Genomic DNA, 20,883 nt, shown 5'->3' with positions numbered 1-20,883 from the left:
AAACTTTTAAAAACGAACATTTATTGAAAACATGAACAAAAAATTGACATTTCAAATGATGAACACTTTTTAAATATACATTGAACGTTTTTTGACGTATGTTGAACAATTTTTAAATACACACTGAACATTTTTAATGTATGCTGAACAAATATTTAAATACACATTGAACATTTTGGTGATATATGCTGAACAATATTTAAATACTCATTGAACATTTTTGTGAATATATGTTGAATAATTTCAAAATACATAACGAACATTTTCTTAAATATACGATGAACATGTTTGTATATAATATGCAACGAAATGTGTATAATATACAAAAAGAAAGAAAAATAAAAAAAGACGGGAAAGAAATAGAAGCAGAAAAACAAAAATGAAAGAAACAGAAAAAAGAATAAAAAGCAGCCGACGGTGGGCCGGCCCAAACTGGGGCGTCGGGTGGCCAGGCTTCAGCGGAGCCACATCCTTTTGACGCCTGGGGGCGTCAAATAGGATCTGCCCAAAAGAAGGTCCGACCTTAGTTGTGTGTCGATGGTGAACTTGCAACTAGGACAAAAAAAAGTTTGGGCCCCAATTATGAGTCAAGGCTGGACTTGTAACCAAGACAAAAAAATGTCGAGGCCCAGCTGCGAGTCGAGGGTGGGACTACAACCGAGACAAAAAAAATGTCGAGGCCCAGTTGCATGTCGAGTGTGTGATTGTAACTGGAACAAAAAAAGTTTAGGCCCCAGTTGCGAGTCAATGATGGACTTGCAACTGACAAAAAAAATGTTGAGGCCCAGTTGCGAATCAAGGATGAGATTGCATCTGGGAGAAAAGAAGTCGGGCCACAATTACAAGTTAAGAGTGGACTTGCAATTGGGATAAGAAAAAAGACAACCCCTATTTGGTAGTAGACAGTCAACTAACAAATATGCGAAAAAAATCATGAATTTTAAATAAAAATTAAAAAATTAAAAATGGAAAAAGAGAAGAAAAAACATGAATTTAAAAAGTTTATCAATTTGAAACAAATAAATGAAGAAAAGAAGAAAAATTATAAAGGAAAAATAAACAAAAATAAATTAAAAATCGCTTGTGACCACAGCCCACGCTGAGGCAATACACGATGCTGTGGAAAAAAACGTCTTAAACGCCACGACCTGCCGCTTGCGCGAGCGACGCATACAGGAACATCACCAAATGACAAAAAAGATCAAAAAATACGAATCTTGATGTCTAAATCATGTGGTTAAAAAGCTAGATGTGAGGTAATTATTTCACATCTAGATGTGAACTAACAAATCTGATCAAACAAAAAAGTTCCAGTTTTTTACTGTTCACATCATGAGCATTTGAGCTCGGGTGTACAAAGGTATTTTGGCGCATGTACTAGGTTCCCAAATTCCAAAAAAGATACACTTATTCCGTATGGTGTAATTTACGGGGCTCCACGCGTAATTATGTATGGACTTGACGCGGCTGTTTGCGTGGCTTCACACTATCGCACCCGAGACTCCTGGATTTGGATGGATTGTTGCAAAACCCATGCACAAGGGATCCAATCATCCAATCCGTTCACGGTTCACCAGCAAAACAATTTCAGGTAGGTGGGGCTAATTGACGAGAGCACGCTGCCAAGCTCGGCACTTTGGCACCAACCTCTCCTAGTAAATTGGCATCACGAACAGCACAGCGCATGCGTCTGATCCGGTGCACTCCCACGTAAGTGTACACGTTCGGAAAAAGTGTTTCTTGATGCATGGTTATTTGACTCTTCGGCCATCAACTTTAACCCGGGCACGGTTAAGGCGGCAACTGGACGTTTTCCTTGCGATACAAGTTGCAAAAGAAAAGAGAGCTACTACTCCATATACAACTGGAGTACTACTGGTAGTTAAACTACTCACATGCATACGTGCACTGCACTAGACATCTACTCTAGTTGGACTCGGCATGCATTTAGCCATGGACGATGCAATTAGCAAGATGAGATTGCTAATTATTGTGCTGCCGATTGAAGGGAGGCTGCTGTCCAGGTTCAAGAAACTCTAGATAGATGCCCCTCGGTAGCGAGCGACTGCGGCTGGTTACCTACCGCTGCCGGTACGTGTTGGTCGTCCGCACGTACGTATTAGTTTTTTTTAAGAACATAAACGTCAGGAACGTCCGGCTTTAAATTAATAAAGCCCACAACATAGGCAGCGTATGACAACCACATGACCAACACACGGTATCAAACAAAAGACGAGTAGGTCTAGGAAACTGCAGCCAGAGGAGGAATAAAGTACGTTACAAGGCACGGCCGGCCTAGCGAAACGAGCACGCAGGCTCGGCTGAAACTACAACTAAAAGGGGCTGCTCATCCCTATGCGACAGCAGACGGTGCGGACGACGGCGCGCGGGACTCGGCGTAAACTAAGCGAAGACGACAAAGAGCTTGGCGATGAAGATCAGAGTCCTGTTGTCTGCCCAGCGGTGCCCATTGCTGCAAGAAAACGATGCATTTGAAAATAACGTCAGCGGGATGCGAGGGAAATACGCCCTTAATAGTAAACTTGTTACGAATATGTCAGATAGCCCATAACATGGCCGCCGCACACGTCCACATGACCCGACGAGCTGGGCCATGAACCAATGACAAAGAAGACACTAGCGCGGCTCGGGAGCGGGGATCCCAATCCACCCCCGCGGCCTCACAGACCGCGCTCCAGGCAAAGCGCGCCAAAGAGCACCGGAAGAAAGCGTGGTCAGCATCTTCCGGAACCCCACACAGAGCACAAGGGCCGGAGGCGGGGCCGTTGCGCTTGGCAAGGTTGATAGAGGTAGGAAGGCGATCTTGGCGTAGTTGCCAGAGGAAGACCTTGATCTTGAGAGGGATTTTGGCCTTCCAAAGCCCCTTGGCAGCCGAAGGGACCCGGCCGCGGGTAAGCTCTCTGTATAGGGAATTGACAGTGAATTTGCCAGAGCCCGAAAGTCTCCAAGAGACCGTGTCCGCGGAGTCCGGCAGGCGAACATCGGCGATCAGATCCCGGAGGCGGTCCCACTCCGCCATTTCCATCCCCGATAATTCCCTTCTGAAGTTGATATAGGATGGGGAGGAGCTAAGAGCCGAAGCAACCAGTTGGTTGGGCTCGACTGCAATGGAGTAGAGTTGGCGAAACTCCGACCATAGGGGTTGGTGGCCAATCCAAAGGTCTAGCCAAAACCGCGTGGAGCGCCCGTTGTTAACCCCAAATTTCGCGCCCCTGGCGAAGAAGGGTTTTAGGGCTTGAATGGAGTTCCAGAAGGGGGACCCACGAGAGGCCGCCTCGAATTTTTTTCCGTTCGGGAAGTATTTTGCACGAAGGAGATTGATCCAGAGGCCAGTCTCACCCTGAGACATCTTCCAGATCCATTTGCACATGAGTGCAATATTCATCAGCTTGGAGTTGATGATCCCAAGGCCCCCCTGGGCTTTAGGTCTACAAACGGCCTGCCATTTGACCATATGGTATTTCCGTTTAGGTCCCGCTCCTTTCCAAAAGAAGCGGGACGGCGAGGCATCCAACTTAGTGTGTACCCCATCCGCCAGTAAGAACAAACCCATAGCGAACATAGGTAAGGATGAGAGGCTGGAGTTGGTTAAGATTAGTCTAGCCCCTGAAGACATAAATCTACCTCTCCACGGACACACCCTGCCCGCTACCTTGGAGGTGAGAGGTTCCCAATCAGCGATCGAACATTTCTTCGCCGCGATCGGGAGACCGAGGTAAGTGAACGGAAACTGGCCAAGTTTGCAGTTAAGCAAGTTGGCTACCCGCTGACTTTCGGCCGCGTCCATCCCCATGGGCACCACTTCACACTTGTGGAAGTTGATTTTAAGCCCCGATATGAGTTCAAAACACAACAGAATGGCTTTGACCGATGCGATACTGTGTGTGTTGGGTTTGAAGAGGAGGAATGTGTCATCCACGTATTGCAGGTGTGACACTCCCCCCGGGATCATACGTATTAGTTTTCATGACCGACTCGATTGATCAGGTCAAGCTATATAGGGTAGAACCAGTAAAAGAATAAGAAGCATATAAAAAAGCACTTCCCCGTTCTAAAGCAAGTACATTAACTTTGTACTAATTTCAGTATAAAGTTATGCTAAGTGGTAAAGGTTGAGACACTTATTTAAGAACAAAGGCGGTGATCTAAAATGTCTTGTATTTGTTTACAGACGGAGTATAGAAAAAAGCGAACGGCGTGCCAATTTTGATGCCAAGAAGATCCCTCCCTCCTGTGTTCTAGTCGCTCTCATGCATGCATATCCATCATATCACCCAAAACCCATCGGCGGCGGATAAGGAGAACATGCTTGGAGCTTATCCTCGCTCCAACCATCACCACCCACAGGGCCGTTTCAGGCAGGTCGGATGAAGGGGTCAGCGTCAGTGGACATCAAGAACCACCTTCAGAAACCAGAACAATGACAACCAAGCGCAGGAACCCCTACGATTGATGACACGACCACTGTCAAGGTGACACCAACATTATTTTTTTTGGAGAACACCACTAGCGGTCCTGCTTTGCTTTGGACGGCACTAGCCCAGCTTTCCTTCTCGCCATCAAAAGCTACTCGGTCCTTTTTCGACCGTAATAATCGCAACATTTGTCACGCTTTTGTTCTGTCTGTGCTTGATTGAAAAGCTTGCTCCTCGCGCCGCCGCCGTGCATGCATGGATCGGCGATAACGTGGAGCACTCATCTCTTCTGTTGCTTCCTACATGTGTGTGTGTGTGTGTTTACAAGAAAGACTTGGGTGGTGCCTAGGCCCACCTCAGTCCGATCATCAGTCGCTACGTACGTGTGTCGCGTCCTGCTGGAGCGGTCTGATCAACGGCCGGCTAATTTGACGTTTGTGCTTTCTTGTCTCATTTGAAAGCGTCTACTTATAAACAAAACATCCAGAAGATCACTGACTGGTACTAGTAATGTTTTCTACACGCCACTTGTTGTGCACCTCCACTGGTTTTCATTTTTCTCTCGGTCATGGATTTGATGTGATGTAGCTAAGAGAAGTTTCCATTGGTTACGTATACGTGGAGGTACCCAACGTCGTATACGCGTCTTCTCCATAGGAAACGTTTATGCAGTAACCACCATCCTCACATTGGCCTAATATAAAAAGTAGAAATACGGAGAAAGATATGCCACTTTCACTTCACTGTCAGTCCTTTTCATGTCACCTTGTTTTTTCGTAGTATTCGAGATGATCCTACGAGGATAGCCGATGAGGCTCACGGTGGACTCAAGTCAAAGCAATCCAAGTGGACGATATTCCGCAACGAAGAAAGAGCACGCAACACTCCACCACCTCAGCGCAGCGTGTCGACAACGAACGGCAGATCTTCGTCTTACACGACGTCGTAGAAGGAAATGTCGAGCTAGGCTCTTCCAATAATGCACCAGCGTTGAGTGACTAAGCTAGGTGGGCTAGCGCCGTTGATACGCATGGGTGGTGATGCCTTTGCTTTGCTTGCCAGCCATCAAAATTATTCCTTGAAAAAAAATAAACCTCGTTGTTTTTTATATATATACTCCAAGTACTCCCTCCGTTTTTGTTTAGTCTGCATATTAGATTTGACTGAAGTCAAACTTCATAAAATTTGATCAATATTATAAAAAAAATTATAAGCATTTACCATAACAAATCTATATGATGTGTTCAAACATTCAATAATGAATCTAATAGTATTGATTTGTTATATACTATATTAATAATATTTTCGTTTATAAACTTAGTCAAAGTTTACAAAACTTGATTTTGACCAAAGCTAATATGCGGACTAAATAAAAACGGAGAGAATACTTCAGATAGCAACTTTGTCAGTTGTCACTATGGTTGTGGCTGTAAAGTGGGGCCAAACGCTTAACCATCTTCCTTTTCGTCGAGAGGCATATACAAAGCTCCGGTGGTATCCTTGGTGCTGGAATAAAACCTTTTTTTCTCTTTGATCGGCGGATGCTGGAATGAATGAAGCTTAAAGGCATCTCCAGCCGCGTCCCAAGAAGGTATCTTCATACGTTTTTTTGCGCTGGTGTCGAAAAATCGGTCCAGTCGCGCTCCTAGGAGCCCGATTTTCGCCGGCTTGGGCCGAAAACAGCGCCGGCGGACCCAGGCCGAACCCGGCGCGCTGGGGGGCGCCCAGGGGCGCCGGGGCGAACTGTTTTGGCGCGAAACAGCCGCAGGCCCGCCGCGTCAGTGACTCTACCCTCTTCTCGCCCCTTCGTCGTCCTCATCACCTCGTTTCCCGCGGCGAATTAATGCCAAAGCTGTCGCGCCGGTCAGCCTGCGCCATTGATGCCTCACGGGCGGCGCAGTGAAGACCGGATGACGCGCCTCCCTCGCCCTCCCTCGCCCGCCACGCGTACTCACGGCGACTCGCGCACGGCAGGCGCCTCGGCCTATATAAGACGCGCCCCAGCGCACTCGGCGACTCGCACTCTCTCGCCGTCATCGTTCCTCCCTCTCCTCTCTCTCGCCGTCTCCAGTTCGGCGGGGAAGCTCCTGGACCCCGAGGCGCATGGAGACCGGGGGGTCCTCCTCCTCGTCCGGCGGCTCCCCCTGCCTCCACCTCCGCCCCGTCAATCCGGAGCCCCAGGGCACGCCTGTCAGCGCGCGCACCCGCAGCTCCGGCGTTCGCATCGGCGACAACGCCTCTCCCACCGGCCACTTCGTCCTCGTCGAGCCCAAGCCGGAGCCCGGCCTCCCCGCGGAGTACGAGGAGGTAGCCCGGCGTGGCTTCTCCGACGAGGACGCCCTGCGGTGGGCGCGGGACGACTACCTCCGCGACGAGATGGTCCGGCAGCGCCGGGCCCTGGATGAGATCGCCGCCCGCAAGTGTGGGCGCGAGGACGAGCACGGCGTCGTGGTCCTCGACAGCGACGACGACGACGACGCCCCCGGACCGTCCAACCCGCCGCGCCAACCGGGGGAGGGATGCAGCAGGGACGGCGGAGGCGTCGACGACGACGACGACGGCGGTGACTACACGCGGTTCTACAGCCTCCTCGGCATGTAGAACCCCGTGGGCAGGTGGCGAGGCGGGCGGCGAGGGAGACGGCGGGGGTAGCCCGCGATAGTTTTTTTCTTTTTTTTGTAAAATATGTTTAAATTTGAACGAACTCGTCCGTATTTGCGTTGTGTTTACGCCGAATTTAAACATTTTAAAAACCTGTGGGGGGCCGTGACTGGGTGGCATCACGCCCCCAGTGCGCGATTTAGCGCCGGTGCACCCTCAGGGGGCAATTTTTTACCCCTTCTGAGAGGCTAACGGCTGAAGATGCCTAAGGCTTAAGCAGCGCAGAGAGCATCGGCGCTGCGTCGGATGAACGCCACCCATTCTGGACGTGTGCAGCTGCTATATATACAAGTGAGAGTAACCAAACATTCCACTCTGAGTCTAGTAGGAGCATAAAAATAGATGGACAAAGCCTAGTACTACTACTATATGAGAATTTCGGTAGTTGTAGTTCAAGGCAAGGTTGATTGTAAAAAGTGCAAAGGCCACTGATCAGTTTGTTGTTGCTATAAACAGCGGGTTGCTTTTGGTTTTGGGTCTCGAAGACAGCGACGTTTAGCCCAAAAGAAGAACAACTGCGTCACCAACAAACGGGATTAAAATACTCATCAGTAACCATTTAACTCAAAGGCGGAGGACGAAACAAAATTAAGGTGTGGCGAAGTTTAAGCAAATAATTTTTTGGTGCGAATCAAAACAGTCAATATACACTAAAAATGCACGGTACTAATAAAAAACCAAATACATTGAAAATGTAGACATGTTTCAATAGAAAAACAACCTAAAACATACTGATAAAGAAGATTTCGCTGGCGTCTAGAAGACCCACGCAATGGCGGTGCCATTATCACTGAAAGTCTGAAATCACTATAATTGCATGATACAAATTGTTCAATTTCAGAAAAATATACCTCTGCCTCCCCCTTTTTCATTGGCTTTACTAGCCTCTTTCCTTTCCTCTACATTCAATGCACCAGCCGACGGCCGTGAGCCCGTGATGGACTCAAAGCTCGATGCGACGTTGCCGCCCCAAGAGGATGACGCTGCGCCTATGCGGCTGCGTCGTTACTCCTTGACGCCGCCTGCCAACCCCAACCCTCAGCCGCCGCAGTGCGCCCGGCACGGCAGCGCCCGGCCACCTGCTTGTTCGACACCCCGCCCCGCCATCGACCGTCCCGTCCTCCTGGCCAGCCGTCGCCGCCGTGATAGGTTTGGCCGAGCGAAATTGCTCCCGAGTGCTAGGTTTGGTCGTCTGCGCTTCGTTTCGATCTGGCTCGTGAACGACCTGTGCGTGCAAAGTGCGAAGGGATGCGTCTCCTGCAGCAGCTCGTGGCCCATCCGCTCGTGGCCCATCTGATGGCATCCAAACGGGCGATTTTCTCCAGGTCTTTAGCGATTTTTGTGGCACACTAATTAGCGTAGCCAGCGACTAAGCGACCAGGGAGACGATGCGTACATATAAAAGAAAATTTGCACCCGATCAAGGTATGGCAGGCGCCACACCTTGCCCACTGAATGCCTCTGCCAGTGATTTAACTACACTCCATCGAGTAGCCCGTGTTGATCCGTGTCGAGGTGGTAATGTTGGGGAACATAGTAATTTTAAAAAATTTCCTACGCACACGCAAGATCATGGTGATGCATAGCAACGAGAGGGGAGAGTATGATCTACGTACCCTTGTAGATCGACAACGGAAGCGTTTGGTTGATGTAGTCGTACGTCTCCACGGCCCGACCGATCAAGCACCGAAACTACGGCACCTCCGAGTTCTAGCACACGTTCAGCTCGATGACGATCCCCGGACTCCGATCCAGCAAAGTGTCGGGGAAGAGTTCCGTCAGCACGACGGCGTGGTGACGATCTTGATGTACTACCGTCGCAGGGCTTCGCCTAAGCACCGCTACAATATTATCGAGGACTATGATGGAAGGGGGCACCGCACACGGCTAAGAATATGATCACGTGGATCAACTTTTGTCTCTATGGGGTGCCCCTGCCTCCGTATATAAAGGTTCAAGAGGGGGAGGCCGGCCGGCCATCATAGGGCGCGCCAGGAGGAGTCCTACTCCTACCGGGAGTAGGACTCCCCTCCCTTTCCTTGTCCAAGTAGGAGAGGGGGAAGGAGAGAAGGAAAAAGGGGGGGCGCCGCCCCTCCCTCCTTGTCCAATTCGGACTAGGGGGAGAGGGGGCGCGCGGCCTGCCCTGACAGCCCCTTCCTCTTCTCCACTTTAGGCCCATGAGGCCCATTAACCCCCGGGGGGTTCCGGTAACCCCCGGTGCTCCGGTTTTATCCAAAACTTCCCCGGAACACTTCCGGTGTCCGAATATAGCCGTCCAATATATCAATCTTTATGTCTCGACCATTTCGAGACTCCTCGTCATGTCCGTGATCACATCCGGGACTCCGAACTAACTTCGGTACATCAAAACTCATAAACTCATAATATAACTGTCATCGAAACCTTAAGCGTGCGGACCCTACGGGTTCGAGAACAATGTAGACATGACCGAGACACGTCTCCGGTCAATAACCAATAGCGGAACCTGGATGCTCATATTGGCTCCTACATATTCTACGAAGATCTTTATTGGTCAGACCGCATAACAACATACGTTGTTCCCTTTGTCATCGGTATGTTACTTGCCCGAGATTCGATCGTCGGTATCCTATACCTAGTTCAATCTCGTTACCGGCAAGTCTCTTTACTTGTTCCGTAATCCATCATCCCGCAACTAACTCATTAGTCGCAATGCTTGCAAGGCTTATGTGATGTGCATTACCAAGAGGGCCCAGAGATACCTCTCCGACAATCGGAGTGACAAATCCTAATCTCGAAATACGCCAACCCAACATGTACCTTTGGAGACACCTGTAGAGCTCCTTTATAATCACCCAGTTACGTTGTGACGTTTGGTAGCACACAAAGTGTTCCTCCGGCAAACGGGAGTTGCATAATCTCATAGTCATAGGAACATGTATAAGTCATGAAGAAAGCAATAGCAACATACTAAACGATCGGGTGCTAAGCTAATGGAATGGGTCATGTCAATCAGATCATTCAACTAATGATGTGATCCTGTTGATCAAATGACAACTCTTTGTCCATGGTTAGGAAACATAACCATCTTTGATTAACAAGCTAGTCTAGTAGAGGCATACTAGTGACACTCTGTTTGCTATGTATTCACACATGTATTTTGTTTCTGGTTAATACAATTCTAGCATGAATAATAAACTTTTATCATGATATATAAGGAAATAAATAATAACTTTATTATTGCCTCTAGGGCATATTTCCTTCAGTCTCCCACTCATATAAATAGAACAACCATTATTCTCTGATTTAAATGAATAACCGTCTGGCATTAAACAAGATCCAGATATAATGTTCATGCTCAACGCTGGCACCAAATAACAATTATTTAGGTCTAATATTAATCCCGAAGGTAGATGTAGAGGTAGCGTGCCGACCGCGATCACATCGACTTTAGAACCATTTCCCACGCGCATCGTCACCTCGTCCTTTGCCAGTGTTCGCTTAATCCGTAGTCCCTGTTTCGAGTTGCAAATATTAGCAACAGAACTAGTATCAAATACCCAGGTGCTACTGCGAGCTCTAGTAAGGTACACATCAATAACATGTATATCACATATACCTTTGTTCACCTTGCCATCCTTCTTATCCGCCAAATACTTGGGGCAGTTCCGCTTCCAGTGACCAGTCTGCTTGCAGTAGAAGCACTCAGTTTCAGGCTTAGGTCCAGACTTGGGTTTCTTCTCCTGATCAGCAACTTGCTTGCTTTTCTTCTTGAAGTTCCCCTTCTTCTTCCCTTTGCCCTTTTTCTTGAAACTAGTGGTCTTGTTGACCATCAACACTTGATGCTCCTTCTTGATTTCTACCTTCGCAGCTTTCAGCATTGCGAAGAGCTCGGGAATAGTCTTATTCATCCCTTGCATATTATAGTTCATCACAAAGCTCTTGTAGCTTGGTGGCAGTGATTGGAGAATTCTGTCAATGACGCAATCATCTGGAAGATTAACTCCCATCTGAATCAAGTGATTATTATACCCAGGCATTTTGAGTATATGCTCACTGACAAAATTGTTCTCCTCCATCTTGCAGCTATAGAACTTATTGGAGACTTCATATCTCTCAATCCGGGCATTTGCTTGAAATATTAACTTCAACTCCTGGAACATCTCATATGCTCCATGATGTTCAAAACGTCGTTGAAGTCCCGATTCTAAGCCGTAAAGCATGGCACACTGAACTATCGAGTAGTCATCAGCTTTGCTCTACCATACGTTCATAACATCTGGTGTTGCTCCAGCAGCAGGCCTGGCACCCAGCGGTGCTTTCAGGACATAATTCTTCTGTGCAGCAATGAGGATAATCCTCAAGTTATGGACCCAGTCCGTGTAATTGCTACCATCATATTTCAACTTTGCTTTCTCAAGGAACGCATTAAAATTTAACGGAACAATAGCATGGGCCATTTATCTACAATTAACATAAACAAGCAAGATACTATCAGGGACTCAGTTCATGATAAATTTAAGTTCAATTTAATCATATTACTCAAGAACTCCCACTTAGATATACATCCCTCTAATCATCTAAGTGATCACGTGATCCAAATCAACTAAACCATAACCGATCATCACGTGAAATGGAGTAGTTTTCAATGGTGAACATCACTATGTTGATCATATCTACTATATGATTCACGCTCGATCTTTCGATCTCAGTGTTCCGAGGCCATATCTGCATATGCTAGGCTCGTCAAGTTTAGCCTGAGTATTCTGCGTGTCCAAAACTGGCTTGCACCCGTTGTAGATGGACGTAGAGCTTATCACACCCGATCATCACGTGGTGTCTGGGCACGACGAACTTTGGCAACGGTGCATACTCAGGGAGAACACTTTTATCTTGAAATTTAGTGAGAGATCATCTTATAATGCTACCGTCAAACAAAGCAAGATAAGATGCATAGAAGATAAACATCACATGCAATCAATATAAGTGATATGATATGGCCATCATCATCTTGTGCTTGTGATCTCCATCCTCGAAGCACCATCGTGATCACCATCGTCACCGGCGCGACACCTTGATCTCCATCGTAGCATCGTTGTCGTCTCGCCAATCTTATGCTTCTACGACTATCGCTACCGCTTAGTGATAAAGTAAAGCATTACAGGGCGATTGCATTGCATACAATAAAGCGACAACCATATGGCTCCTGCCAGTTGCCGATAACTCGGTTACAAAACATGATCATCTCATACAATAAAATTTAGCATCATGTCTTGATCATATCACATCACAACATGCCCTGCAAAAACAAGTTAGACGTCCTCTACTTTGTTGTTGCAAGTTTTACGTGGCTGCTACGGGCTTAAGCAAGAACCAATCTTACCTACGCATCAAAACCACAATGATAGTTTGTCAAGTTGGTGCTGTTTTAACCTTCGCAAGGACCGGGCGTAGCCACACTCGGTTCAACTAAAGTTGGAGAAACTGTCACCCGCAAGCCACCTATGTGCAAAGCACGTCGGGAGAACCGGTCTCGCGTAAGTGTACGCGTAATGTCGGTCCGGGCCGCTTCGTCCAACAATACCGCCGAACCAAAATATGACATGCTGGTAAGCAGTATGACTTATATCGCCCACAACTCACAAGTGTTCTACTCGTGCAAATAACATCAACATATAAAACCTAGGCTCGGATGCCACTGTTGGGGAACGTAGTAATTTCAAAAAAATTCCTACGCACACGCAAGATCATGGTGATGAATAGCAACAAGAGGGGAGAGTATGATCTACGTACCCTTGTAGATCGACAACGAAAGCGTTTGGTTGATGTAGTCGTACGTCTCCACGGCCCGACCGATCAAGCACCGAAACTACGGCACCTCCGAGTTCTAGCACACGTTCAGCTCGATGACGATCCCCGGACTCCGATCCAGCAAAGTGTCGGGGAAGAGTTCCGTCAGCACGACGGCGTGGTGACGATCTTGATGTACTACCGTCGCAGGGCTTCGCCTAAGCACAGCTACAATATTATGGAGGACTATGGTGGAAGGGGGCACCACACACGGCTAAGAATATGATCACGTGGATCAACTTTTGTCTCTATGGGGTGCCCCTGCCTCCGTATATAAAGGTTCAAGAGGGGGAGGCCGGCCGTCCATCATAGGGTGCGCCAGGAGGAGTCTTACTCCTACCGGGAGTAGGACTCCCCTCCCTTTCCTTGTCCAAGTAGGAGAGGGGGAACGAGAGAAGGAAAAAGGGGGGGGGGGCGCCGCCCCTCCCTCCTTGTCCAATTCGGACTAGGGGGAGAGGGGGCGCGCGGCCTGCCCTGGCAGCCCCTTCCTCTTCTCCACTTTAGGCCCATGAGGCCCATTAACCCCCGGGGGGTTCCGGTAACCCCCCGGTGCTCCGGTTTTATCCAAAACTTCCTCGGAACACTTCCGGTGTCCGAATATAGCCGTCCAATATATCAATCTTTATGTCTCGACCATTTTGAGACTCCTCGTCATGTCCGTGATCACATCCGGGACTCCGAACTAACTTCGGTACATCAAAACTCATAAACTCATAATATAACTGTCATCGAAACCTTAAGCGTGCGGACCCTACGGGTTCGAAACAATGTAGACATGACCGAGACACGTCTCCGGTCAATAACCAATAGCGGAACCTGGATGCTCATATTGGCTCCTACATATTCTACGAAGATCTTTATCGGTCAGACCGCATAACAACATACGTTGTTCCCTTTGTCATCGGTATGTTACTTGCCTGAGATTCGATCGTCGGTATCCTATACCTAGTTCAATCTCGTTACCGGCAAGTCTCTTTACTCGTTCCGTAATACATCATCCCGCAACTAACTCATTAGTTGCCAATGCTTGCAAGGCTTAAGTGATGTGCATTACCGAGAGGGCCCAGAGATACCTCTCCGACAATCGGAGTGACAAATCCTAATCTCGAAATACGCCAACCCAACATGTACCTTTGGAGACACCTGTAGAGCTTTTGTAATCACCCAGTTACGTTGTGACGTTTGGTAGCACACAAAGTGTTCCTCCGGCAAACGGGAGTTGCATAATCTCATAGTCATAGGAACATGTATAAGTCATGAAGAAAGCAATAGCAACATACTAAACGATCGGGTGCTAAGCTAATGGAATGGGTCATGTCAATCAGATCATTCAACTAATGATGTGATCCTGTTGATCAAATGACAACTCTGTGTCCATGGTTAGGAAACATAACCATCTTTGATTAACAAGCTAGTCTAGTAGAGGCATACTAGTGACACTCTGTTTGCTATGTATTCACACATGTATTTTGTTTCTGGTTAATACAATTCTAGCATGAATAATAAACTTTTATCATGATATATAAGGAAATAAATAATAACTTTATTATTGCCTCTAGGGCATATTTCCTTCAGTAAAGGATGCAAGATCCCCAGGAGAAGGTAAAAGCAACGCAGCAACCCTCTTCCTCTCCCCTCCCCCCTCTCTTTCCTCCTCCTCCTCCCCCCCTCTCTTTCCTCCTCCTCCTCCCCCCTCTCTTTCCTCCTCCTCCTCCCCCCCAAAAAAAAATCCCAGCCTTTTCTCTTCTTCCCGTCGGCGTCGTTGCCAGCCCGTCTCATCTCCCATGGCCGTTGGGCTATTCGAGGTGCGGAGGACCTCGGCCCCTCGCTGGCGGGAGGGGCCCCATTATCTTTTTTATTAGTTTTAGCTTTTTGGTTGGGGCTATGTGGCGGCCGCGATGTTCCTTAATAAGAATAATGCCTTTCACGTTCTATCCCCGGTCCCATGGCGCGTCTAGCATTGTCAGGGCGCGTGTAGAGGTGTGTCTATGTCGGATTTCGCATGACCCGATCGGTGTTGGTTTTCGGTGGATCCGTTTAGATCCGGTTTTCGTTTGCCTTTGTTTTGTTGTTTGCAAGTTTGATATTTCCGATCCATGACTTTGTTCATCGATGATGGTTGTTGCTCTTGTGCGGTAGTTTTGTGTGGCCTTAGCACGACGATTTTCCGACTATATATTACGACAAGGTTTGCCCGGCTTCGCCGAGGGAGGGGCGATGACGGCTGGGAGCCGTCGGCTCGCTCCAGTGCTCGTAGTCGTTGCTAGGTGGTCTATGAACCTAATTGTAATTTTTATTTTTATTTTTAACGAATATGCAAAGCTTGTGTATCTTTTCGTTTATAGGAGTAGAATTAGTACATAGGGGTACAACACATGACACGAACACAGGCATGCATGAACATGCTGCGCGGAGAAGAGAGACAAGGGAAGCTCGGCCCAATCAAAAAAATACATCACAGCTAAACCTACCAAGCCCAAACCACGAGCGACAATGCCGGACCAACAAGAATTCCAACGTCACCCGAATCAACACCGAGGACACCGTGAGCAAGCTAGATAGAGCCTTGAAGAAGAAAGATGATGTTAAGACACCTCGCCATCCGGTCCGGGGTAATCAGACCTAGGGTTTTCCGTGTGCTCGAAGAGGGGCGTAGCTGAAGGCCTTTGAAGCGCCTCCAAGAAGGAAACGACAGCCGAGGGCACCGTCGCTGCCAGCACCGGCAAGCTGAGCAGGGATCTCTCCCTGGTCTGAAGCTGAGCAATCCCATAGCTGCCAAGTCTCGAATCAAAGATGGGGAAGTCCGCGTTGGTCGAAACCGCCATGTCAGGAGGGGGTTGGCAGGGCTGCATTTGCCCTCGGAGGGTGGCACCGCCTCCGAACCCACGAGTGTTGGATCCGACAAAAGGGGAAGGCTTTGAGGCGTATGGGACGGGGCAGGCGAAGAAGTGAGCGACACGGAGAGGGTGGGGCGTCGGCGTCCAACAACACCGACAAGTTAGGACTGAAGAGACGTAGATCCAAACTACCGTGGACTTAGCCGTCGAGACATCGGCGGGCTAGGTCTGGAAGGAACGCAACTACCTGGTGACCGAGGCCGAAGCTGCCCGACAAAGGACGCCGACTGTGAAGGACACCGGAGAGACGCGAACCTAGGCCATCGGGGCCGGAACAACGCCAACGAGGAGCTCCATGTCTGCCACAACCATAGATGTGTCGCTGTGTCCCTGCGAGAGCTATCACCGTGGCCCGGGGGGAGGAGGGCCGTCGGAGAACAACACAGGGAGTGTCGGAACCGCCAGTCGGCAAGCTCATGCAGCAGCAGGTGGAGAGCGCGTTGGGTTGGGTCGCGGGGCCGCGGGCGAAGGGGGCACACGATTGGTGGTGGCGCCCGCCGCGGCTGAGTGTGGACGGGGGCGGGGCAGCGCGGGTAGGCCGTCGGGAAGGATCGGATCCGGCGTCGTCGAACCAACAGGAGGCTGCCGCCGCGGGGGTGCGGGCGTGGCGCGGGGTGGAGAGGTGGGGGTTGCTTGGGGGCGCGAGAAGGTGGATCCGCCCCGCCGCCACCTTCCTGTGTTCCTGCGCGGCTTCGCCGGCCAGCCCTCTGGCGGCGGTGATGCGGGAAGGGCGGCGAAGAGGTCTGCGAGCGGCGACAGCTAAGGTTCCCACTGTGTCACGAGGTGCACGAAGTAAAGTTTCGAGAAGCATTTCCAACTCTCCTATATAAGAGCATCTATAGCAGGACCTCTCAAATCCGCCTCATACGCGCGGGCGGGCTGCCCGGTCAGTTTTGTTCGACCCGGACGGACGCCTCAAATGCCCGGACTGACCGACACGTCCCATATCCAGCCCAAATATGAGACGGATATGGGATGGCCTGGGCATGCCCGCCTGACAAAGCCCGGCCCACCACCAACCCCATAAAAAAACCATCCACATCGTCGGTCCGAAACCCTAGCTCACTCACTCTCCTATCTCGCCAGCAGGACCGGGCCGTCCAGTGCCTGAAGGGGCTCGTCATCATCGGCTCCTCCTCCTTCGACGAATTGGACAATCCTCCACCAGCCGACGACGGGTACATCTACGTCGGCGACAGAAGGGGAGAGGACCGGCCCGGAAGTGGTGAAGTTGATTTTAGTTTCAAGTTTTAGACATTTGTATTTAGTTGTGCGTCTTTTGTGTGAAATTTGGTGAATCTTTTGGAGAATTATTGTGCAATTTCTAATGTCCGAAGATGATGTACGTAGTATGATCGACGTTGCATGCTATAGTATGGACATAGAGGTTCAGATATGAGAGACGCGATCTGAGAAGTACCCAGTCACTGTCTGCAGACGAGTCCGGGCGTATACCGCGGGCGTTTGAGGGCCCGGAATTGTCGAGTCCGGCTGTAGATGCTTAAGGCTTAACACAAGCAGAACTTTCTTAGGAGCTCTCTACCATTGTATAATTTTTATTATCTCTGATATTCTTTGTACCATCATGATCGAAAATAAGTAGATTAAAAGTTTCTCACGTGAAAAAAGTTGAAAGCAAAACTGCGCCGTGATATGGTATGATATGATATGCGGGAGTAGCAAAAGCGAGCGGGGAGGGACACGTACCCCGCAAACCCCGACGGAACGAATTGCTGCGCCGCTCGGTCCGTGTCGTGTCCTGCTCACGGCGCGCTCCGCGGGCGACATGCTCGGAGTGTCCGGCTTTACACCCTGTCCCATGGGCCCACGGCGGCACGGGATCGCCGCCGAACGAACGATTATACAGAATAAACAAATTATCTGACCTATAGGACTGATTAGGGAAGGAGTAGTAAGCAAGGCATCACCCGGCGGCCGTAGACGATGTCACGGTGGCGCTGGTAAGCAACTAAGCAAGACATCACCCACCCGGCAAGGCGCCCGTAGACGATGGATGCCACGGTGGCGTTCTTTCATGGCATGGCTAGTGGTTGGTTGGTTGGACCTTTTGCCGCTGAAAAATAATCGACGCCAAGAAGGTTCATTTGTTCCCCCCAATGGCAAAATCAAAATCATCAACCAAGAGACCTGCCAAAGTAAACTCTGAATCACCGCAGCAGCAGGTGAGAGTGAGACGTGGACATACCAATGTACGTATTCACCAGCCAAGTTGGCTACGCGCGACTGCGTGGAATATCAGGGTCCATACGAATAGGCTGCGGTAATAACCTGTGACCACGATCTACTTCCACTTTTGGGGTTCCCGGCTGACCCTTTTGATATTCTCCTCTGCAGGCGCTTTCCCGTGTAACTTTTCCGTCAGTTCGTTTGACCAGGCCCCCGCCCGCAGCACGTTCGTTCACGGAGTGCAGTTACTCCGACCTCGTGCCGGGGTGGGACTTTGGATCCTACGACTCCTACCCTACTCCCCAAAACAGAAGACCACACAGCACATCACAGTCCAGACTCCGTAGTCCACAAGAAACGATCCATCGCCCCCTCGCCTTCGTCCTCTTCTCCTCTCTTTTCTTCCTCGCCTGCGATTGGTCTGCGCAATATAAGGAGGCGAGGGGAGAGAAAGAGACGACCCATCATCGCCCGTCGGTCGTCCAGCGTCAAGGCCAGCTAGCAGCGCGGCCATGGGGTTCTTCACCAGGAGCACCTCCAAGCAGACCGCCAAGCTCAAGTCCCTCGTCAAGCTCGCCGTCGCGCGCCTCGCCGTCGTCCGCCGGCCCCGCCTCGGCCGCCGCTCCATTGCGCGCGGCGACGTCGCGCAGCTCCTCTCCATTGGCCACCTCGACCGCGCTCTCGCCCGGGTACGTGCGTCCGTCTCCTCCGCCATACAAGCCCCTAATCAAATTTTCAAGTTCCCCTTGCCGTACGGCTGTACTGACACCGAACGGCGTGTGTGTGCTGCTGCGCAGGCGGAGCAGGTCATGGAGGAGGACAGCGTGCTGGAGGCGCTGGACATCATCGAGCACTACTGCAAGGTCCTCGTCGAGCACTCCGCCCAGCTGGAGAAGCCCAAGTACTTCCACGTTCCTGCTCTCTTGGTTTCTCCTCTGACCGTACGTTACGGCGTGAGATTCTAATTTGTTGATTATTCGATGGCATTCAGAGAGTGCGGCGAGGACATCAAGGCGGCGGCGGCGGGGCTGATTTTCGCGTCGGCGCGCTGCGGCGAGCTGCCGGAGCTGCTGGACGCGCGCGCCATCCTGGCAAGCAAGTTCGGCCGGGAATTCGAGCGGGCGGCCAAGGAGGGCTCCCAGGCTGTCGTCAATCCCACGGTAGGTTCGTCTGCTCCAGCTGCTTCACGTGCCGCCTCGCCAACCGTCGCCGGGTGATGGTGGTGGTGGTGGACCGGAGCTGGGATTTAAGAGGGTTGGTGCTGTTGCAGTTAGTGCAGAGGTTATCGGGCGAGAAGGCGAGCGCGGAGCAGCAGAGGAGGTTGGCCAGGGAGATCGCCGCCGAGAACGGCATCTTGCTCGACTTCCCCGACGGCCCAGGAGAGGTCCATCAGGTTGGTTGCAGCCTGCACGACTCATCTTGTTCGTGCGAATTTTGTGATGAGATATTCTCTCATGATTCAGTCGGCATAATGCTATGGCATTTATGTGATCTGGGATGCAGAGTAAACAGAATGAACAACCCAAGAAGGTGCCGGCGCCGGTGCCGGCCGAGAAACCTGTCGAACAGCTTGAGGTCAAGACCGAAACTTCCGAGGTCAGTCCGTCAGTGTCATGTCATCGGACAAAAGATCATCAGGCATTCCCATTTGTAATCTAAATGGCGAGAAATTCAATGTGTGCCAGGCGCAGAGGAGGCAGAGGCTTGCTGATGATGACATGAGCCGGTCGAACCTTGCCCGTCAGAGAGCAGAGGAGAAGGCGTCGAGGGAATCCAAGAAGTACGACGATGTCAGGATGGCGGCGGAGGCAGCGTTCGAGTCAGCGTCGTTCGCTGCCATGGCCGCCCGGGCGGCCGTGGAGCTGTCCCGGACGGAGTCGCAGGGGAAGGGGCCGAGAGGCGGCGGCCGCGGGCACGATAAGGTCCATCCTTTGCAGAGTTCTGGAGCAACCGAGCGGGAGACACGGCCGCCGGGGAGGCCCCAGAAGCCGCCGTCTCCGTCGCCGTCGCCGTCGTGGAGCGACAAGAGCACGGTGTCCTCGGTATGGTCGGACGCACCAGCACGAGACCCGCCATCACCGCCGAAGGGGAAGAGCATTGTGTTCGACCGGAGCGACGGGGAGGACGACGATGTCGTGGAGGACCTCGTCTGGACTCCGCAGCTGCGCCGGCCTCCCCACAACAGGAGAACGGCCTCCGCAATGGGCATGGACGGCGTCGGCGGCAACGGCAACACGCGCGCGGAGTTCCAGGACAGCGTGCCCAACGGCTCAGGAGAAGCGCGGCCGGCGCACAGGAGGCACGCCGGCGGGGGCGCGCGCCGCGAGGCCCCGGAGCAGGCCGGCCAGTACAGAGCCCCTCCGTACAGGAGGAGCCCCGCGGCCGGCGCAGGCGGCAACGCCGAGGCGTACGAGAGCTCGGCGTTCGTGGCCCGCGCGCCGTACGCGAGGATCACGTCGGCGCTGGAGGGCGGCAACGAGCACATCGCGCGGCACGAGGAGGTGCGCAGGATGGGCACCGACGCGCGGGTGCTCCAGGAGCAGGTGTACGGCGCCGCCGCGCCCGGGCCGGGGCGCGCGCCCCTGACGCCGGACAGGAGGGCCATCTCGGTGCGCACCAGGAGATGACGTCAGTTTGGTACAGCAGTACATTCGTCAGTTCAGACTTGGGTCGACTGGAAAATGGGACGCCGGAAACGGCGTCGCCGGCAGCCCGGCACGGCGGCGGTTTCCCGGACTGGGCTGGGAAATCAGACGTGGGGTACGACGCTGAATTTTTTTGTACATAGGAAAGTGAGGGTCATTGACTCATTGACATGTGAGTAAATTGTCCATTGTTTTGTTGTGTGTTGCAACGGGAGGAGTTTTGCGTGG

At 51.1% G+C, this 20,883-nt stretch overlaps 1 protein-coding gene across 1 annotated transcript; it reads left to right on the top strand.

Moving 5' to 3' along the window:
- Positions 1-18,330: 18,330 nt before the first annotated feature.
- On the top strand, positions 18,331-20,883 carry LOC125552348. The gene is made up of 6 exons (XM_048715856.1): positions 18,331-18,699; positions 18,808-18,911; positions 19,002-19,170; positions 19,281-19,403; positions 19,514-19,606; positions 19,696-20,883. The coding sequence occupies exons 1-6, from the start codon at positions 18,523-18,525 to the stop codon at positions 20,635-20,637; spliced, it is 1,608 nt and encodes a 535-aa protein (XP_048571813.1). The 5' UTR covers positions 18,331-18,522; the 3' UTR covers positions 20,638-20,883.

The sequence above is a fragment of the Triticum urartu genome, chromosome 4 (assembly GCF_003073215.2).
Source record: "Triticum urartu cultivar G1812 chromosome 4, Tu2.1, whole genome shotgun sequence".
In the NCBI taxonomy this organism is placed as follows: Eukaryota; Viridiplantae; Streptophyta; class Magnoliopsida; order Poales; family Poaceae; genus Triticum; species Triticum urartu.
The sequence above is the reverse complement of the archived record's forward strand: the minus strand, read 5'-3'. Positions and strand labels throughout refer to the sequence as shown.